This window comes from Sorex araneus, chromosome X (genome assembly GCF_027595985.1).
Source record: "Sorex araneus isolate mSorAra2 chromosome X, mSorAra2.pri, whole genome shotgun sequence".
Taxonomy (NCBI): Eukaryota; Metazoa; Chordata; class Mammalia; order Eulipotyphla; family Soricidae; genus Sorex; species Sorex araneus.
Genome location: NC_073313.1, coordinates 33,260,721 through 33,283,438, shown reverse-complemented (window position 1 = coordinate 33,283,438; position 22,718 = coordinate 33,260,721). Strand labels below are relative to the sequence as shown.

The 22,718-nt window shown below is 38.6% G+C and overlaps 1 protein-coding gene across 1 annotated transcript in view; it reads left to right on the top strand.

Moving 5' to 3' along the window:
• DMD (dystrophin) overlaps positions 1–22,718 on the top strand; it is a 2,715,231-nt gene that overhangs the window by 1,180,518 nt on the left and 1,511,995 nt on the right. The window contains exon 19 of the mRNA XM_055122927.1: positions 14,696–14,819. Within this exon, the coding sequence (XP_054978902.1) occupies positions 14,696–14,819 (124 nt within the window). The remainder of the gene's footprint in view (positions 1–14,695; positions 14,820–22,718) is intronic.

Here is a 22,718-nt window from a genome sequence, read left to right as displayed (position 1 = left end):
AGAGACTATATAAAACAAAGCTCCCGGAAGAGAGTGACGCAGAATCTCCTATCCCCACGCCAGGCTTTCTTCCCAGGGACCCCCAGAGGGGAGTGGGTTGAGTGTCCCTCCCCGCCCCAAGCAGAGCCCCAGCAGCTGAAAATTTCCAGAACCCAGCCACAGACCTGCTCAAGGCCACTCTCCACACACTCGGACGTGCCTCACACATGTAGAAACCAGCAGAGGAACCCAGGCATGCGGGACCAGGGGCTGAGATCTCCAAGCTGCTTGTATCGGGACTGGGCCTTCTCCACACAGACCCCCCATTTTCCAGTAGCTTTGCAGTCACACCCAGAAACTGCCCCAAGCACCATGTAATCCCGTCGAAGGCCAAGATCCAGAGACTATAAAACAAAGCTCCTGAAATATAGGCCTCTTATATTCTAGCCCACTGATATGCCTAAAGCAGCACACATGTGTTTGGTTTTAACATACTTGCTTTTATTCTCTGATATACTTTCTCAGTCCTTCTCGGAGAGCCCAGCAAGCTACCGAGAGTATCCCGCCCACTCGGAAGTGCCTGGCAAACTCCCTGTGGCGTATTCGATATGCTAAATACAGTATCAATAACAGTTCTCATTCCCTTGACCCTGAAAGAGCCTCCAATCATTGGGAAAGACGAGTAAGGAAAGGATGCTAAAATCTCAGGGCTGGGGCAAATTGATACATTATTGGTGCCTGCACGAGCAAATTGATGGACAGGAGGATGACAGTGATCCAGTGATCCAGTGATAACCCCTATATCCAATGAATGATGGGAAAATATACTCTCCCAATCTGTGGGTTTCATTAAAAAGTACTGGCCATCATTTCCTTTGCAGTGCAACTGATTTCTTAGTTTAAAATGGTACCATTTCTTTATCTCTTTATTTGTGGGGAGGGTGCTTAGATAATGGTTTAGAATCCTTTAGATCCCTCTGACTTCGATGTCATGAAATGTTCTGCTTATGTTTTCCTCAGCATAATTTATGGATTCAGATTTTATATCAAAATCTTTAATTCATTTTGATTTGACTTTTCTGAATGGTGTTAGAAACAGAACAGTTTTCTTTATTTATTTTTTTGCATGTGGCTGACCAGTTTCCAGAGCACTATTTGCTGAAGAGGTTTTCCTTGTTTCACTCTATATTTTTTGCTCTTTTATAAAAGATTAACTGCCCAGATAACTGTGGATCTACCTGTGGGCTTTCAATTCTATTTCATTGATCTGATACTTTTCCCAGTTTCGTGTTGATTTAATTGCTACAGCTTTATAGTATAACTTAAAATTGGTAAAGGAGAAGCCTTCTGTCTTCTTTTTTCCCTAGGATTGCTTTGGCTACTCTGGGCATTTTTTTGTTCAATATAAACTTTAGCAACATTTTATTTATGACTTTAGGAAATGTTATGGTTATTTTAATAGGAACAGAGTAAAATTTGTATTGTGCTTCGGGAAAGATTGTCATTTTAACCATATGAATCCTGCCAATCCATGAATAGGAGATTTGTTTCTATTTCCAAGTGTACTTTATTTTTTTAGTAGTGCTTTATATTTTTCTTTCTAAAAATCTATACTTAGAGAATCCCAAAGACTCACAGAGCTTCTAGAGACAATATACCTGCATAGAAAAATGGTAGGTTACATGAAATCAGTGTGCAGAAATCCATGGCTTTTCTATCTGAAAATAATCCAGTATGTGAGAGAAATTAAAGAATCAATAACTCTGTATTCACAATTGTGCCTCAGAAAATCAAGTACTAGGGAATCAGCTTAACAAAAAGATGAAAAATTTATACATGTCTTTCTTAATTCAGTGCATCATGTCCACATTCCAAACAAGATCAAATCAATGAGCAAAGATAAAATATGACCGTGAGCAAACCATACTGTGTTCTTTCATGAGCTTCCCACAATTAATAATTTTGGTGATAAAAAAACCAAATGTAATATCTCGTAGCAATAAACAAATGTGGAAGAGACATTACACATATTCATACAAATTATGCATATAGTTTGTTTTATCATAATTCACAATTAAAATGACACAATTTTAAGGACACATGTTATACTTTGTATTATATTTCTGATTTTGAAGCACATGGAGATAGGCTTATTTTAGGTAAACTGCACAGAATTTGATTTTTAGTATTCTTTAAAGATGCATTTTGGTGCAATCTGGAATGATTAAATTATATTGTGCTGAAATGTTATTTTATGAATGATGTGGTTTATTTTAAACAGATAAAAATAGAAATGCGTAGATGCTTGCAAATGTGATCATACTAACATAATGAAAAAGATCATTTGATAGGACTGTTAATACAACAGATTTATGTTTAATGAAGATGGTGGCCTTTCCCACAGTTGCACATTTTTATTGGGTGCTAGGTAAACTACTGAAGTGAATTGGGGGGCCTGTATAACCTACAATTATAATATTCTGAGGTGTAATTTAATTTGATTAGTGGACTAATATAATTGGACTAATATAATTTCCAAGTAAGCAAAGCTGATCCTCACATTAGTGTGTCAGGTGAAAACTAATTCATAAATGAACATATATATGCATAAATATATGTGTGTTTGTTTACTAATTGGTAAATATATAATTGTCACTGTCACTGTCATCTCATTGCTCATCGATTTGTTCGAGTGGGCACCAGTAACATCTCTCAATGTGAGACTTATTGTTACTGTTTTTGGCATATCCAATACGCCATGGGTAGCTTGCCGGGCTCTTCCATGCGGGCGTGATACTCTCAGTAGCTTGCCGGGCTCTCCGAGAGGGGCAGAGGAATCAAACACGGGTCGGCTGCCTGAAAGGCGAACGCCCTACCGCTGTGCTAGCACTCCAGCCCCAAATATAATTAAATATAAAATATATAGTAAAATGTATATATTTCGCATATATATGGGAAATTTTATAAATGTATTTTTTGGTAAGAGGCCCGTTGTTTGTTACTGTTTTTGGCATACCAAATACACCACGGGTAGTTTGCCAGGCTCTGCTGTGTGGGTGGCATGTAGGGAGGTGGCCCCCACCCTACTCCTCACTTATCTACTCAGTTATCTAATCTCACGAAGATAATGTTCATGAGAAACGGACTAGTTCATGATGGACCATTTGCTCTCAATGGAACAAACATCTCCAAATGCAGCAGCTATGTGTATCTGGGTCAAGAACTCAACATGACGAACGACCTGGCACTTGAGCTGCACAGGAGGAAGAGAGCAGCGTGGAACACCTTCAAGAGCTTCAAAGAAATTGTTAAGGAATGAAGAACCTCCGGTTCCAGGCACATTTTTCAACTCCACCGTTCTTCCTACACTAACATACGCCTCAGAGACCTGGCCCCTACACAAACAGGAAGAGAACGCTATTCGAGTATCCCAAAGAGGAATCCAAAGAGCTATGCTTGGAGTATCATGTTTCACTCAAGTGAGAGAAGGAATCCGGAGTTCCGACCTCCGTCGATGACCAAGAATCAGGGAAGCTGTCTCGTTTGCCAAGGCATCGACAATCAGATGGGCTGGACACATAATGTGATTTGGATACGACCTCTGGACTAGAGCCAATACTGACTGGATTCCACGGGATGTCAAAAGAACGCCTGGCCACCCACCTACGAGATGGTCATACTTCTTCATCAAGACCCTGGATAAATGATTTGAGGCTCTTCATTTTCCTGGAGCGAGCAGACGCCATTGGGCTACACTAGCACTTGACAGGGACGAATGGGGAAGTTACTGGTGCCCACTTGAGCAAATTGATGAGCAATGGGATGACAAGTGATACAAGTGACACAAGTTACTTTTGGGTCAGAGAGATGGCTAAAAGGGCTAGAGTGTATGCTCTGTATGCACGACTCCTGCATTTAATCCCTGGCATTTTATGGTCCTCTTTTACTGTGGGGCATGACCCAAAAAGCCAAAATAAAAGTATTATTTATTAGCTTTTAATGACCACTTTGATGGAAGCTTTTTATACTTAATCATATTCAGAAGGCTAAGCATCTATAATGATAAAATACTTAAAAATTTTTGAGGGTATTCTATGCACAATGATTAAAGATGTTAAATGTCCATTCAAAACCTCGACCACTAATTAAATTAGTAAAGTTTTGGAGCTTGGACAATTCTTACTTTCAATGTTTGCACATTTGGGAATGATGAGTTCCAAATGGTATATTGAAAGTCACCGAATTAGGGTTTATGTAAGCATGCCATCTTCATTTAATACTTTAGATGGCAGTCACTGGACAGGAAATTAATAGAATACAGTCCATTAAGAGACTATTTTGATATAATTAACACTGTGATTTGATTGCATAGGAATCATCCAACGATATATTATGGGCAATTTTAAATTGGTAACTTTTTAAACTGCACTTGTTTATTATTAAAATAAGGTTTTTGGTGTATTTTTATGTTCTTAAAATATTTACATGTGCACTCACATGAATACACACAAATATATTTCTGAGTTTGATCATCTGGGACTGGCGCTGGTGTAATTTGTATTGTCTTTATGGGAAATGAAACTTGACTTTGGTTCAGTAGGATCTTGAGGAATAAAACTTCAAACTGAATGAATTTTTGGTTTAGATGCACTGCTCTTATATTTTACAACTTCCAGGAAATTGATATTTTCTCTGAAAAATCATCTTGCTTAAGTAAATAAACCCTTTGTCCTCAGAGAAGGGGTCACCAACTATAATGTAGTCTAAGGCCATGTGGGGGAAGGGAGTTGCGGGCTGAATGAGGGCTAGAGACTGAGCACAGTGGCCACTCAACACCTTTATTGCAAACCACAACAGCTAATTAGAGAGAGAGAACAGAAGGGAATGCTCTGCCACAGTGGCAGGGTGGGGTCGGGGGAGATGGGATTGGGGAGGGTGGGAGGGATGCTGGGTTTACTGGTGGTGGAGAATGGGCACTGGTGAAGGGATGGGTTCCCGAAATTTGTATGAGGGAAGCATAAGCACAAAAGTGTATAAATCTGTAACTGTACCCTCACGGTGATTCACTAATTAAAAATAAATTAATTAATTAAAAAATAAACCCTTTGTCAAAAAATATTAAAGAATATTAATGATTTCTTTTTTGAAACTTTGCCTGTCTTAGTTGTGGGTATTTGTGAAGTATCCCCTTCCAAAAGTGAGAAAATTGATTCTTCAATGCTAATCACAAATAATAATCATAGACTTTGGGATATACTTGTACATATAGGACAGTATTTGACAATTATTACAAGAGGAAAATAATTTTATGAATGTAGAAAATGAAATCAGATTTTTCTTAATAAGGAGGATTTTACATTGGATGAAATGAGACTGAATTTAAGAGATAGCAGGTGTCTGTATTAACATATATATAGATGTCAAGTCTAGAACAGTATGTGCTATGAGAACAAGAAATGTAAGAGGGATTATATTAGTGGCCAAACAAGAGGATGTAGAGACTCACTGTAATCATCACGCTAATTACTACTCCATCAACAATAGATTTTGATAGTTTTAAAGGGGGAAAGAGGAATGATTAGATATGAACCATTTTAGAAACAAAGAAAAATACAGATATAGAATCGAAGATTTAGTATGGCATTAGAAATAATTCAGTGCTTTTCTTGAGGGATTTTGTAAGTATAATTGAGCTATATTGTCAGTTGGGAATTAAATAGCTAGCTTCAGATAATATCACACACAATAAAAAAATTACTAGTGGCGGAACTGTGGGAAGAGTAGATAGTACCCCATTTACAAACACATATGGCTTTTTAATTATGTGAGCGTTGATTTGGTGTACATCTTATCATTGGAAAAAAAATGTCAATTGAAAAACATTCCGTAACAGTGAAAATGTGCAAACCAGGGGGATAACCACAGAAAGTGATGAAGCAGTACCTGCCAGATTGATAAGAAACAAAATAAATGTGCAGTTGTTTCATGAAAGCCAGATTCTGAGTAGGATCCAGGAAGTTACCTTGTTCATTTCGCTAAAAGCAGTGGAAATGTCACTGAGACTAAGCTTTGAATGTGGGCCACTGGCACTCAGAGGGAGTGCATGGGAGGCTTTTGAAACTGCCTCTGCCTCCCCTTCACCTTTCCATTCTCATTGTCAGGATAAAGAGATGGGATGCTTGTAGGCAGAACATTAGCAGAAATGATGCTGGGAGCTAAGTTAGCTCCTGGAACTCATGACTTTGAGTACACAATATAGGATAGTGTTAGATGATGTAGTATAAGCTAACTAACTGCAATTTACATTAGGATGGAAAAAGTTGTGAAGAAGTAAATATGGTTGATGCAGCAAGTCCAAATGGTAGTTAAAGAAGATGAAAATAAGATTAGATGTGAAATGTCTTAGAAATAAATCACATATTAATTCAGTTATAGGTGCCACTTATTGTCAAAGGAATCAACGGTTCACATGATGAAAGACAAAAGAGAAAGACAGTAAAATTCTTAAGAATAGTACAATCTCACCTTTTCTTTCATTCCATTTTAAAATGGAAATATCGCACACTACCTATGAATATATACTTATTTAAAACACTCAACAGCTGCCCTAGACAAACTTGAAATCACTTTTAAAACATGCTGTAAATCAAAAGAGTAGTCTGTTTACTTTAAGTTGCTATGCAATGGGAAAGTTCAACCATTTTTTTGCATACTCTATCAATAAATTTGAATGAGGAATTTGAATGAGACTATCAATAAAATTGAATGAGGAAGTACCTTGCCATAGAGTTTTGCATCCTGTTGTCTGAATTGATCTGAATTACTAGAACTACATGCCAATTGGTGCCTAGACCTCCCTTAAAATCTTCAGACTGACAAGCAAGCAGATGTTTCCATGGTATTTATTTCACAGAGCCTTCATTGTGTGGAGATAACCAGTTTACTTGGCAAAGCTTCTAGACTGGAAGCTGATTTAATCCTAATTCATTTAAAAGGTGTTTATTGCTTATTCTAAAGAAATCACAGTGTGAGCTAAGCCCGATTTCTGTATCTAAAGCATTTTATTTTATAAAATGGATGCTTTTCATTTCTTACTTATGGAGTGTTGCTATGTTTGGAATATACAAAGCACTTAGTATACATTTTGTGGCAAAGATGAAAAATATTTGAATGGGGATTTTTGTATTCTAAATTAAGATGGTAATATCTTAACCACAAAGAATATGATCAAACCAGTGAACTACAAAATCAGAAATCTTACTCTACTTTCAGTATTTCCTAGAGTGGCTAAAATGGGTAGATAAAATCAACTAACTTAATAAAGGAACAGGATTAAAAGCAACTTATGCAAAAATCAATAGTGGTCCATGCATAAATATAAGGAAAATATTTAAGGTGCGTTTGGGGGCTGGAGCGATAGCACAGCGGGTAGGGCATTTGCCTTGCATGCGACCGACCCGGGTTCGATTCCCAGCATCCCATATGGTCTCCTGAGCACCGCCAGGAGAAATTCCTCTGCATTGCTGTGTGTGACCCAAAAAGCAAAAAAAAAAAAAAAACAAACAAACACCAAAAAAGTGCATTTGGGTCAGACTGATTAATGTAATGAAAATGGGATTAGTTAGCCTAACTTTGCCAAATAGTGGATTACATGACTATGTCAACTTTTCAAAGTTTATTTATTTTTTTTTTTAAATAAAATTTATGGGGCTGGAGCAATAGCACAGCGGGTAGGGCATTTGCCTTGAATGCAGCCAATCCAGTTTCAATTCCCAGCATCCCATATGGTCCCCCAAGCACTGCCAGGAGTAATTCCTGAGTGCATGAGCCAGGAGCATCCCCTGCACAATGCCGGGTGTGACCTAAAAAGCAAAAAAAAAAAAAAAAATTTATGAAAGGTTTATTTTCAAAGTTTATTCAAAAAAAAATTAAAAAAAAACGTTTCTATTTTTTAACTTTTCAAATTTCTTTCAAAGACTAAGAACGGGTAAAGGATTCTGGGGATCTCTGGTGCAGTTGGGAGGTGCTTTCTGTTTGCTTAAAGAAAGCAAATATCTGAAGTTGAGGTGCTGAATAATTTTGTGTCTGAAAAGGGGCATGGTAGACCAAATAACTTTGGTGGCTTCTGCTCTAGAGAACTATATTTTTGTCACTATTAGTGGCAATATAAGAAAGGATGCCCATTGTGAGAAATAGATTCAGAAGAACTAAAATATTTGATCGCTTAGCCCAGAAATGGGGATACTTTATATCTGCCAAGGACCATTTGATGCTTTAAAACCTCAGTTTAGGGTTAAGACAGAGGACAAGCCTTAAGGTACCTGCATGTAGCCAACACTAGTTTGATTCAAACCACCAGAAATAGTCCCACAAGCACCACCTGGAGTGAGCATGGAGCAGTTAGGTATTAATACCTGAGCATAACTGGGTACAGTCACCAAACCCCACCCACAAGTAAAATAAAATATAACATCTGTAGATCATATAGTATAAGCAGTCTGGCTATGAGCAACCCGTAGAAGCATGCACTTGTCTGTTCCATTCTGTACCAGAGAAATAGGATTCCCAGAGCCTTATGCAATCCACAGACTCCCAGTCCCCCCACCCAAATCAACAAATTATGGGAGGGAGGGAGGCAGGGGGTGTCACAGATGGTGGATAGTGACACCCTCTAAAGATCAGAGCAACTACCCTCCAGATCGACACTGGAGGGTAGTGATTTGATCAAGCTAAATTTTAACATCTCATGTTGAAAGAGTGTTGGTTTGGTTTTCAGACCACTAGCACCAGTGGTCAGACCTTACTTCCAGAGGTTCTCTATGTGTAACATTTGTTATTATCACACTAAGAGCAAGGAAACTGGGGTATTTATCTACCCAATCTCAGCTCTCACTAGTTAACACTCATTTCTGAGATACTAATATGCAAGCACTCTTTCTTTTTTTCTTTTTAGGTCACATCCGGCGATGTACAGGGGTTACTCTTGGCTCTGCAGTCAGGAATTACCTCTGGCAGTGTTCAGGGCCCATATGGGATGCTGGGAATGGAACCCGGGTTGGCCACATACAAGGCAAACACCCTACCCGCTGTGCTATTGCTCCAGCCCCTATCCAAACACTATTGAAGTGGTCTGAAACTCACCAGTAGATCTAGAGAGAGTGGGAAAGGGAGGGAGAGAGAGGAGGGAGAAGAGAGGGAGGGAGGGAGAGAGAGAAGAGAGGGAGGGAGAGAGAGGAGGGAGAGAGGAAAGAAAGACAATTTTATACTCTACCAAAGGAAAAGCAAAAATATCTTTGTCAAGGCATTCTGAAGGAAAACAAGTGCTCACATTGGTGAGTTGCTAAAATACTCTGGTAATTACCAAGATCTCAACATCAAAGAAGGAAAGGGAAAACGAGATTTTCATAGCATGCAACAGAGCTTCATGTTTGAGTCAGCATTATGAGTAAATAATCTGGAAACTCAACAGCAAATCAAAGGCAGGGTAGATAAGTAGTTTTCAACTATTTGGCTCATAAGAATTCCCTGCTGATCTTCACAGTGGTAACAGCCACCTACCATATGATATGACTACATTTTAAAATGGGACATAATTTTGTCCTTACATTGGAGGGAAATTTCTTGAGACCAACACTATTCTGATCATCAAAGGCTGAAAAAGCATAAACAGCAGTGACAGATAAAATAAAAATTCATGTACAAATGGTAGTATTGACATTTCACAATACGGGGTTTAGAGTTTTTTAAATCTCTGAATTCAAATTTCTATTCCTAGTTGTAAGCTTTGGTAAATAACTCCATACATATTTTTTTTACTGTAAACTGGACGTTCTGTTCAGAAAGGCTATAATGGTAAACAAATCAATAAAATCTCTTCTCCCTGGCACTATCTGAGATGAATTGACTTAATTTCTGTGAAATCCCATATCCTTATCCAAGTATAGCAGGAATGCTTTTGCAAAGACTTTTGTTTTTAAAAACACACACAAAAAAATATTACTTTGCTTGGGGCCTGAGAAATAGTATGATTTGTCTTGCACATGGCTTGCCCGGGTTTGATTCTTGGCACCAGTTTGTCCCTTGAATGGAGTGATCCTTACCTCAGAGCCAGAATTAAGCCATCAGCAATGCTGGGTTTTGTACCCCCACCCAAAAGAATACTTGGCTTGTTTAAGTGTTTTGGGGGGTAGGGGGTGGGGTGGGAATGTTTAGTGTTCTGTGAAGCATTGTGGGATTGATTTTAAACCTAACATGAAAACAGTCCAGAAATTTAAGATCAAGAAATCAGTGTACACATTTCTGATAGTGGGAAACTAGCTTAATGATAGTTTAAGTGAAGAGTTCTTAGACATTTTAGGTCAATTTGTCTTACACAAGAGTTCAAAGTCTATTGTAGAAGTCTCAGCGTGAACGAAATTTGTCAGTAAACCACTAGTGGGTCCTAGCTTTGAACATGAGACAAATCACCGGACCCCACTAGACATTTGAAGTTGGTTCTACTTCTCTATGCCAGGAAGTGCATACAATCCTAAGATCCAGACTGTATGAGGACACTATGGATATCTAGTTTGTCCCTCTGTTGAATTGCTGTCGCCTCCTGGCTTGGAATGTGTCTTTGGTCCTTGAGATGGTAGTGCCTGCTATCTGCATCTGTGGGGGGACAAGGAGGAGAGAGCCAGAGACTTTTGGGGTTACGCCGCTTCAAGGGCCAGAGATATTACAGTGGCTACGGCACTGGACTTGGCTTCCGTCCCTCACACCACATAGGCACTCCTGAGCCTTGCCAAGCATGGCCCTAGAATGCAGCATCAGGAGTGAACCCTGAGCACCACACAGGATGCGGATCTCAGACGAAAATCAAAAACAAACCCAAAAATTCTCCCCCTTCATTTTCCCAGATTGAGAAAGAAGGTCAGGGAGTGTAACTGCTGGAATTAAAACAGTTTTCTTTCTGGGGCTTGAGTGAGAGTACAGTGTGTAGGGCATTTGCCTTGAAACAGGTTCAATCCCCGGCATCCCATAGGGTCCCCCTCCAGCATCTCCAGGAGTAATTCCTGAGTGCAGAGCCAGGAGTAACCTTACACGGTGCCAGGTGTGACCTGAAAAATCCAAAATACATACATACATACATAGATACATACATACATACATACATACATACATACATAAATGAACACTTTTCTCTCTTCCTTTACATGTCAGAGCCCAGGCACACCGCCAGTGGCTGTCCCTCGAGTGTGGTTTAATTGCCGTGGATTGCAGTGTCTGCATTAGACTCCAGAGGTGACCGGCTAAGGCTCCAAGAGTGCTTGTCTCGAGTGGCCCTCAGCGCTGAGTGTGAAGTCAGAGAGATCAAAAAACATTTAAAAAATGTAAAAGTGCAAGCATAAAACCCAAGCCCAAGTCCTTTAGCAAGTATACCATGAATAATGCAAACAGTAACAGTCATGGACTGTATCAGTGACACATGTTAGCTAACCAAGGAAGCAGCAGTGATATTCCTGAATGGTTTTCTTAAATGTTGCTGGTCTGCTCCCTTTCAAAGCCATATTTACAGGAAACGAAGAAGCTGAGACATCATGGATGTTCAGTGAGACAACTCTCCATGGGACATATCTTCGAGTATTTATCTTCTTAAACTCTTTCACTTTAAGGGGCTGGAGCAATAGCACAGCGAGAAGGGCATTTGCCTTGCACGCGGCTGACCCAGGTTCAATTCCCAGCATCCGATATGGCCACTTAGCAAATTATCAGGAGTAATTACTGAGTATGGAGCCACAAGTGGCCCCAGCGCATGGACAAATATGGCCACACAACGAAACAAAAATTTTGACTTCAATGCCTCTTATATATGCTAGTATACTGAGGGCCAGCTAAAATTTTCTCTGTGCTTGGGAGGGTTTGGAAAAAGTATAAGAAGACATGTAAGCTCTATGTTTCTTAACACAAAGCCATGTGGCCCCTTCTTGGCACCAGAATATTGAATGAGGTGTCCAGGTGAAAAGTCTGTGAGGGGATCATGGCAAAGATTAGGGAGCCAACTGGGTAAGCTGGCCAGTTGAGGAACACTGATGCTAGTACATATTATAAATTGGTTTCACCAAGAGATTAAGAGAGATGACCGGAGAAAGAAAATTCGGTGTGTGTATGAGTGTGTGTGTGTGTGTGTGTAATGGCATACTTTTCAGAAAAAAATGAAATCATACAATTTGCCACAATGTAGATCAATCTAAGGATTGTCAGTGCTGAGTGAAGTCAGTCAGAAGGAGATACAGAATAATCTCTTGCATAGGCATACATGGGATACAAAGATGCATAGCTAAGAATTAAGGATAGCTAAAGGCAACAGGCCAAGAACTGGTCTAGAGAAGTGAGTCAGTGTGGTAATGGATGGGGCCTTGGAACAGTGGTGAAGATAAACAGGCACTCTGATGGGGAGTGTGTTGTTGGGATACTGTGTGCATGAAACAAGACCAGGAGCAATATTGTAAATCATAGTAACCCCCCACTCACAAAACCCACTAGTTTCAGCTTTGTACATCTTGTTTAGGGCCACAACAACAGTATTCAGTGCTTTCTCCTGGATTTCTGTTCAGGAATCACTCTTGATGGTGCTTAGGGGGGCATATGTGGTACCAGGGCAAAGCAAGTGCCTTCCTTCCTATACTATCTCTCAGGCCTCACGTTTCAGTTTTTTTTTTTTTTTTGCTTTTTGGGTCACACCTGCGATGCACAGGGGTTACTCCTGGATCTGCACTCAGGAACCACCCCTGGCCGTGCTCAGGGGACCATATGGGATGCTGGGATTTGAACTTGGGTCGGCCGCGTGCAAGGCAAACGCCCTACCCGCTGTGCTATCTCTTCAGCCCCAGGTTTCAGTTTTTTGATGAGAGAAGATAGAGCTTAGTGATAAAAGGCACTGCTTGGTATCTGAAATCTTATATTTTTATTCCACTATATTAATTTCCTATGGAAATTCAATATGGCACTTATTTTTTGTGACTTTGATTTGTTTGTTTGCCCATTTCTTTTTTTTAAATAATCTACTGGATTGGATCATCGAAGTGGGCCTCCTAAAAGTTCTGTTTTCAGTTAATCTGGATAACCTATCAAGAGAATAGTTCTTTTTTTCTCCACAGATCTCTGATACAGATGCATATTTGAGACTAACAGATCATCAGATATATATTGCTGCATAACAGCCTAATTTCGTGGCTGAAAACAGCAGTTATTTATTATCTCTCATAATTTACAGTAATGGACAGGGCTGTTTGGCCTCTTTAGTGAGTCTAAGTAGTTTGTCTCTGCTGGAAAAGTCATTTGGTGTGTTCAACTGGTGTTTGAGATGATTCTGAAAGCCAAAAGACACTTAATTTGAGGTGGGGCATATATGAACGAATGCAGAACATTCATTCAAAAGGACATCTGCACACCATTATTTATTGCAACATTTATTGCAATAGCTAGGATATTGAATCAATGCGGGTATCCAGAGACAGATGAGTAGATAATGAACGTGTATTGTATGTACAAAATGCAGCTGTGAAGAATGATGAAAGCATGCAATACACTGCACCTTGGATGGAACTAAAGGATATCATGTTTGGTGAAGTAAGTCAGAAGGACAAACACCAGATGGTCTCATTTATCTTTACTATACAGAGTAATAGGAGGAGGCAATGCGGAGTATCAAACTGGGGTTTCATGGATTACAGTGGACCCTCAATTATAGAAATGAGAATGATAGGGAAGGAAAAATTTGAGGAACTGTTTAGAAGATATAAATGGGGTGTTAACGGAGGCAGGAGCTAGGGCCCTCTGGTGCATCATTGATAAAGGGGTGCAGCGTATGTATATGTCTAAACCACAGAGTCAACATCAGCTAAGCCTTGGACCCAAACTTCAACAAACAAATTTAAAAATGTGTTTGTAAAGGAGGCAGACTGGGTTTGGGAGGGAACCTGGGGTATCGGTCGAGGGAATTTGATACCGGTGGGATGGGTGTTGGAACATTGCATGCCTGAAACCCTCATAAGCAACTGTATTAATCATAGTGATGTGATAATGATGTATAAAAATCCTTCACTCACAGTCCTGGTGCCACAGGCTCTTTTACGCGGCCCTCTCCTATCTGCTGAAGCGTCCTTCAATGGTGGCTTGAGTTCTTAGATAACAATTTCAGTCTCAGAACTCGTCTTCTGAAAGAATGAGATCCAGGGGCTGTTTTGCATTATGCTTACTGGTATCACATTTGCCATTGCATGTCACACGACTAAATTGAAAGTTGTGTCAGAGACCACAAAAGGGCATGGATTAGAGGTATGGCTTAATGGGGGCCACCAACAGGATTTTCTTTTGTTTGCTCTAAGTGCTTTTGAAGAAAGAAAAAAAGGACTGTCTAACCAGGCAAGAATTTTTCATCCAGTGCAAACATTCAAGCAGAGGCTGAGTAATAGCTTATGGGATATACTGTAGAGGTGATTGCTACATTGAGATGAATACAATGACCTCCATCATCATAAGACTCGATGATAACTGACTCCGAATTTTGAGCCAACCTGACTATGGTAATAAGAGTGCTATTAACAGTAATAGGGGCATCAGGCAGGAGTCTCCAATTGGGAGGAGAATGATAAATGTAGACAGACTGCTTTTTTTCCCACATAGGAGAAAGAGATAATCAAGAACTAATGACCCTTATTCTTTCCTGTCTTAGGTTGGATGTCGATATAACTGAACTTCACAGTTGGATTACTCGTTCAGAAGCAGTGTTGCAGAGTCCTGAATTTGCAATCTATCGGAAGGAAGGCAACTTCTCAGACCTAAAAGAAAAAGTCAATGTAGGTTTTGTGTACATTTTTTTAAAAAAGGATTTCCCTAAGCTTTTCTGCCTGTAACCTCTATTCTTAGTATTGTTTCTGTTAGTCTAAGAGATTGAAACAATATGATATAATGTGTTTCAGTATATTTTAAGAATATGTTTTAGATCTCAAACAGAATCAAAGTGTAGCCTAAAGAAATCTTTGCTAGTTCTTCTGTGACTGACCAGAAATACTTTTAATACAGCTTCTTTAGTGTTTGTATTATTTGGCTGTAAATGATTTTTTTTAAACATGAACTCATATTAATGCTTCTTCATAGATTGTCTGTCACTTCAAGGCTGGTCCTTAGCAAGCTTACAGAATAGAATAGACCCTTAGAAATATTATTCTTAAGACCTTGCTTATGCTTTCCCTATAATTATTTTTATACTCATTAATATTTGTCATAAATTAGGACAGATTTGCATTTTTTTATATTTATGTGTTACATTACCATAATTAACAGATGTCCTGCCTTTTAAAATATTTATGATCCGAGACGGTTTGCTGTTTTTATTCTCTACTGAGACATTATATTTTTGCCCTTCAAAATAGGGATTTTTTATTAAATTAATAAGAGCTGCTTCATCTTCAGGGCTATTATGAGGGCTTTGATTTTTCAATTTTGACAGAATGAAACATCCGTTTGGGGTATATAACTGGCAGTAGTTGATAAGAGAATTTCTAACAAGCAGTAAATACTCTGTAGTGGGCAGAGTAAAGAAACACATATTCAATAATTCTAGCTATTTCTAGGGAGGTCATGTGTGTGTTTATTTGGTCTGTTTTGTCTTGAGCACTCAGTTTCATGAATTACAAAATCTATTAGATTTTTGCAAATATCTATCTCAGATACAAGCTAATACTTGCTTTGGGATTGAAACTTTGGAAAACAAAAAAGATCAGGAAAAAATCTATTTTTGAGGCAGCTTGAGGGGAAAAGGTAATTCCATCAATAGTTCACAGAGTTAACTGTATTTATAGATGAAAAGCTATTTTAAAAGCTTTATTAGCTTTATAAGCTACTGTATTGCATTATAGTAGACTATAAGTGTCAATAAATGAAACTGATTATATTGTTTTCACTTTTAAATTAAACTGAATTCCAATTTATGATATATCACAGAAAATTAGCAAAATATCTTATTTCATTTTTTTCACTGAATGTCTATTATGTTATGATTCGTGATGGAAAATTGAATAAAATTTCATATTCGATAAAGTTTCTATAGATAATTGGGGAAGATGCATTCTAAATATCTGTCAAAGTTCATGTGACATCTTCTACCACTGGAAGTATAAATCATCAGAGATAGATATTTTATTAGCTTATTTAAAATGCTGTCATTTGTCTTCATAATCTCTCTTTGTCCTGCTATTTCCATGCCTTTTGTTTGTTTGGGGCCACACCTGACAATGCTCTGGATATCCTCTTGAAAGTGCTCAGGGATTAGTACTGGCTTTGCTTGAAGGCCCATATGCAGTACTGTGGATCAAACCATGTCAATTGCCTGCAAGGGTTGTGCTTGACCTGCTGTATTCTCTCTGTCTCTCTCTCTCTATGTCTCTGTCTCTTTCTCTCTTTCTCTCCTGCTCGCTCCGTCTCTCTGTCTCTCTCTCTGTCTCCCCCCATCTCTCCTGTTTCTATTTCTGTATCGTAAATCACGCTTTATTAAATAGAAAATTTCAGTTCTAGCACTTCAGGAATAGGAATTCAAATATTTCCTGTTATCATATAGTGACCTAGAAGCAACTTTTGCTCAATCAGTAGTGTCATCAGTGACAGAATGAAGGTGCTAAAAAATACATACAATATTGTTTGAATATTTCTCTGATGCTTCATAAGTCACCTTTATTAACTTCTCCCCTTTTCCGAAATAACATCATTCTTAATTGCCTGCTAAAATAGTCCATGAAGTAATTTACCTAGACATTTCCTTCAAGCTAAATATAATGTATATGTATTAAAAACCCTTGAGAGTAATGCACAGAATGATTGAGATGCAGTTTCAGCATACATTAATTTTCGTACTTCTTCACTTGTCAGTCCTTTTGAACACATGGGCGGATCATCTCACGAACTTGAGTGGTATTCATTTATTTTCTAGATCACTGTCATGACTGTCATCCTGTTGTTCATTGATTTACTCGAGCAGGTGCCAGTAATATCTCCATTCATCCCAGCCCTGTGATTTTAGCAGCCTCTCCTTACTTGTTTTTCCCAATGATTGGAGGCTCTTTTCAGGGACAGGGGGATGAGACCTGTTATTGTTACAGTATTTGGCATATCGAATATGCCACGGGGAGCTTGCTAGATCTTTCTTATGGGTGGGATACTCTCAGTAGCTTGTCGGGCTCTCTGAGAGGCATATATATTTTCAAAGTAAATGCTTTGGGCCCTGAGGCACACTCAGCTAAGAATCGAGGGGGGAGCTTGCTAGGCTCTTTCTTACGGGTGGGATACTCTCGGTAGCTTGCCAGGCTCTCTGAGAGGCATATATATTTTCAAAGTAAATGCTTTGGGCCCTGAGGGACACTCAGCTAAGAATCGAGGGGGCACCAAGAGACAAAGGGTGGGGACAGGTGGTATATACATTTATATACTGCAAATAATTTCTATTATGGATTTAACAATGACTACCATATCACTTAATGATTTTTAAACTTAACTCTTTTTTAAAAAATCAATTTTTGTAGTGAGAACATTAAAAATCTAGTTTCTTAATCGTAAAGTCTACAATGCAATATCACTGGCTATTGAAAACATGGTTAAATATTGCCCTCACTTTCACTAGATTTGTTATTCCTTTCTGATCTTCAAGTGCTTTTATTCACTTCATTTATCCCAGAACATGATCAGTTGATTTGATATTCTTTTAAAAAGCATGCATTTTTGGGGCTGGAGCAATAGCACCGTGGGTAGGGTGCTTGCCTTGCACGCGGCTGACCCGGGTTCTATTCCCAGAATCCCATATGGTCCCCTGAGCACCGCCAGGAATGATTCCTGAGTGCAGAACCATGAGTAACCCCTGTTCATCACCAGGTGTAAGCCAAAAAGCAATAAATAAATAAATAAATAAAAATAAAGTAAACCTGTAAAGTTAATTTTAAAAAATATGCATTTAAAAGGAAAATTGCATTCTTTTAAATTTTGCAAAGTAAAATTCGCAAGGTAAAGCAGTACTCTTAAATGTTGCATTCTAGGCCCTGGTTGTCTACTGTTTACATTGTCTCGGAACTTACTACAAATGTAGGATCTCAGGTGTAATGAATCAGTTTTCATGAACAAGATTCACATGTGATGGTATGAGAATCAGAACTTGAAGAGTGAGACTTTACCATACTCTGAATATCCTTCCATTATTCTGTAAATGATGCTATTGCTTGGAATTTCTCACAGGAATGGCTCTAGCCATTCAAAGTCTGGAAATAAACTCAAGGTCATGTAAAGTTCATAATTATAATATAAAAACAATCTCATCTGACCTACAAGGTGAAATGTGTATGGGAATGTGGGATCATACAGTGTTTTCTTAATCTTCTTAGGGAGTGGCCTGGTGTTTACTTTCTGGAAACTGTGTGGATGGATTCCCATGGCAAATCATCTTTTAACTAAGTTCTATGGGAAAAGTTCAAAGCCAGTTCACTCTCCATTGCTGCTACCTTTATTAATTTTGTTTACTTCTCGGAATATTCCTTCTTCTGTTGATATATCCTTCTGTAACTTTTGTTGGTTTAGTTTTGGGGGTGATGGGGGCCATTCCTGGCAGTCCTCCGGGTTCACTTCAGGCTCTGCCCTCAGAGATCACTCCTAGAAGGGCTCACGGGACTCTATGTGTTTGCAGGGGTGGAACCTAGATTGGCTGGCTGCCCTACTGTGTGCTATCACTCTGCTGCTCTCTTACACCCTCATCTCTATGAACTTTGATTCTCTTCTCTCTGCCCACTGGTGCTTCTTTGTGACTCCTTTCACTTACCATGGATGCTGTAATACTTCTACATCAAGACTCTCTCTGTCCTTTCCACTCATTCTATTAATATATGGAAATTGCTTTTACCCTCAAGAACACCACAAAGGCTCATGACTTTGTGCAACCCCTGACTCCTTTAGAATTGTTAGTTTTCTCATTTTCCAGAGCTAGTCTGGAAGGTACCATTTCAGAAGTACAAATATCTCTTCCCTTTTATTCCATGCCAGACGGTCATCTCTCATTCACCATTTCAGTTCTGTTTTCAGTCACCATTTTCCTATAGTATTCTCTCTTTGAGGATGTTGACATGAGGAGCCCAGGCACCTTCCCTTAAACTGTGACTTAATCTGGGGGCTGGAGCAATGTAGTACAGCGGGTAGGGCTTTTGCCTTGCAAGTAGCCGACCCGGGTTCGATTCCCAGCATCCCATATGGTCCTCTGAGCACCGCCAGGGGTGATTCCTGAGTGCAGAGCCAGGAGTAACCCCTGTGCATTGCCAGATGTTACCCCCCCAAAAAAATTGTGATTTAATCCTAAATCTTGTCAGCTCAGCCAACTGTCCTTCTAGCACACTCTCATTTTCCTAATCATTTAGTTCTGCTACTCACTTGTATAGACATACTGTAGATGTGTCATTGCCAGACATAACTCCATTCCTGCAGTAACATCCTTTAGCAGCCATCAGCATGGATTCACTCAGTTTTCTCAGCATCCAAAAGGCATTTATTTCCTGCTCGAGTTGTATCAACTGGTAACTCAGATGTTCATGGATCTCTTTAACCCTATCCACTGTTCACAAAAGACTATTTTGCCTCATCCAGGAGTGACAATAATATCTTTCCTATCAGGAGAATACACAGCAGTGCCTGGAAACTCCCCATGGCATATTCAATACGCCAAAATACAGTAACAATAGCAGGTCTCATTCCCTTGACCCCGAAAGAGCCTCCAATCGTTGGAAAAGATGAGTAAGGAGAGGCTGCTAAAATCTCAGGGCTGGGACAAATGGAGACATTACTGGTGCCCACATGAGTAAATAGAGGAATGATGGGATGACAGTGATAGTGACAGTGATATTTCTCTGTGTTCACAATATCTTTATGTCTGAAGGAAACTTACCTTTTTGACTACACACCTGCGTTTTCAGTCCTTTACTTTATTTGGGGGAAGGGTGTTTATCATCAGCCTTTAAAGTTTGTTTTTCTGTCTTTGAGAAACCTCTCTTCTCTTACAAACTGACATTTAAATGCTTTTGTGATTTGCTCAAGGTTTATACCAAATCTGTTAACCTCTTTAATCTTAATGATATCCATCCCCACTCCTTGAATTTTGGAATTCTGCTGAATTTTGAATTATTAATTTTTTGCCATTTATTTCATCTCAATTTTTCTTTAATGTTAATGTTCTCCATTAGTTCTTCCCTTACTTTAGATTCTTCTCATTCCTCCCCATTCAAATTGCATCTATTTTCTAATGAACCTGAAATATGAACATTTAGCTCTTGTTTCTCCTTTAAAGCCCACACCAGTATATCCAATTTCCCAATAGACAGCTTCAATTGAATGTTTGTAACGTAAAATAAATCTCATCTCTCTACAGTCCCCATTTATTCTTTTTCTTTTCTTTTTCCAACTCAGAAACCTAAAAGCTAACTGGGTCATGTAGATTTTTTTCTCACCATTCACAAGTCCACAAGTTGACAGTTCAATTAATCTTGCTCCCTTAATAGCTCTTTAAACTGTCCAATTCTCCCACTTCTCCTCACCACAAAACTGATTAAAGTTAATACTGTGGCTTACCTCTGTTTAGAATAACATTCTTAGCTGGTCTTCCCTGCCACCAATGTTATATTCCTTTAGGTTTCCTTTAAATTCTGCCTAAGTTAACATCTTAAACCCCAAGTATCATCCTCCTATGCCTTCATTTTAATTTATCCAAGGAAGAGTAAAGCAGCCAGTTATACTAAGAACTGGTATGTTCTTTTGGCACTTTTACAGATTCCTAGATCATATTATAGCATTTGTAGCTAGTCTGTGATATTTCTTTGTTGAATATGAGCAATAGCTCTGGATATCAACCACAGATAGAAAAGAATTTCTTCATGATTGTGGTGGATCAAAACAAAAGCATAACAGATTTGTCGTCATGTCTCAATACATACAAAAGTAATGTTGTCCAAACCACACAACCTGACATATATCGCCTTCTTTATGAATCATAGCTTGAAACTTACTATATGCATCTGAATTAAAAAAAAAAATAAAACAGTCCCCAGGCCTAGAATTACTTCCACTTCCTTATTCTCTCCACTTGACAGACCTAAATCCTACCAATCCTAGCTACTTCTTAGAAACACTCTTTCATCATTCCTTTATAATTTCTCCTGTCGTAGTTTTGTTCATTTTCATAATCTTATAAGTTTTAAGATATGCCCCTGGTGGCCTTGGTGGATGGCATTGGAAGATGCCTTGTCTCCCTGCCATCTTCTTGATGCCTACCAGGATCCAATTTCTCTCTGTTAAACTTATTTCCAGCCATTGATACATCAATTCAGTGGTTAACTCTGAGAAAACAGGGTCTAGTAGATCATTTTGGTTTTGCTTTTTGTTTGCTTTGGTTTGTATTAATACTCTTGGTATCTCAGTGCCTGATAGAGTGTCTTTTAATAAGTGTAATTAGTGTTTGACACTATGAATCAGTAATTATTTTCAGTTTGGCAGGGACATTTTAAGAAAGGCCCTGCTACCAATATCAAGGACATAACAACTTCTGAATAAACATGCGAGTGAATAAATTAGTTTTTTGTCAAAGGGAAAAACTTTATTGTTAAACGTTAAGTGAATAGAAAATTAATTGCTTCTAAAGTTCGAGTTGGACTCTTGGGAATATGAAACTTTCATATTAATTAGAGATCTCATGAAAGGAGGAAGCCTTTAAGAGATGCTGATAAAGGAAGAAAAAGAGAGGACAGAAAGTGTTTTAACCGATTATTAAGGAATTAGTAAACTTTTCTTTCTATACACTCTACAATTTAAAAATCTGCTTCATTTTTCTATCAAAAACAATTATAAAAAGATATATAGATTAGGGGCTGGAGCAATGGCACAGCAGGTAAGGCATTTGTCTTGCACGCGGCCCACGTGGGTTTGATTCCCAGCATCTCCTATGGTCCCCTGAGTGCCACCAGGGGTGATTTCTGAATGCATGAGCCAGGATTAACCCCTGTGCATCACCAGGTTTAACCCCCCCCAAAAAAATAGGCAAAAGGTATATGGATTGCACTACTCAGTTAATTTTCATTTTTGTTTGAAATTATACATTTTAGAATTTACTAATTTCTAATTATTTTATGACCCCATTATATTTAAACATTAATCATACATTCATTGTCAAATTGTTCACTGATGCGATTTTTGAATCAGTGCTTTACAAGTTATGTATTCTAGATATATTTGACTGAGTAGAAGTTTTATATAATATGCTGAATATATCTTGAGCATTTCGTATTCTACATCAGAAATATTTTCAAAAATATGTCATGTCTTAAAATATTAATACATTGGACATTGAAGTATATTTTACATGAAATTTATATAGCACTGTAGCACTGTCATCCTGTTGTTCATTGATTTGCTCAAGCGAGCACCAGTAATGTGCCCATTATGAGACTTCTTACTGCTTTTGGCATATAGAATATGCAACGGGTAGCTTGCCAGGCTTTGTCATGTGGGCGGGATACTCTCAGTAGCTTGCTGGGCTCTCTGAGAGGGACGGAGGAATTGAACCCAGGTCAGCCACGTGTAAGGCAAATGCCCTACCTGCTGTGCTATCACTCCAGCTGATATTTATATACTATAACATATTCAGATATGAGTAATATATATCACATATTGTATTCTTTGATAAT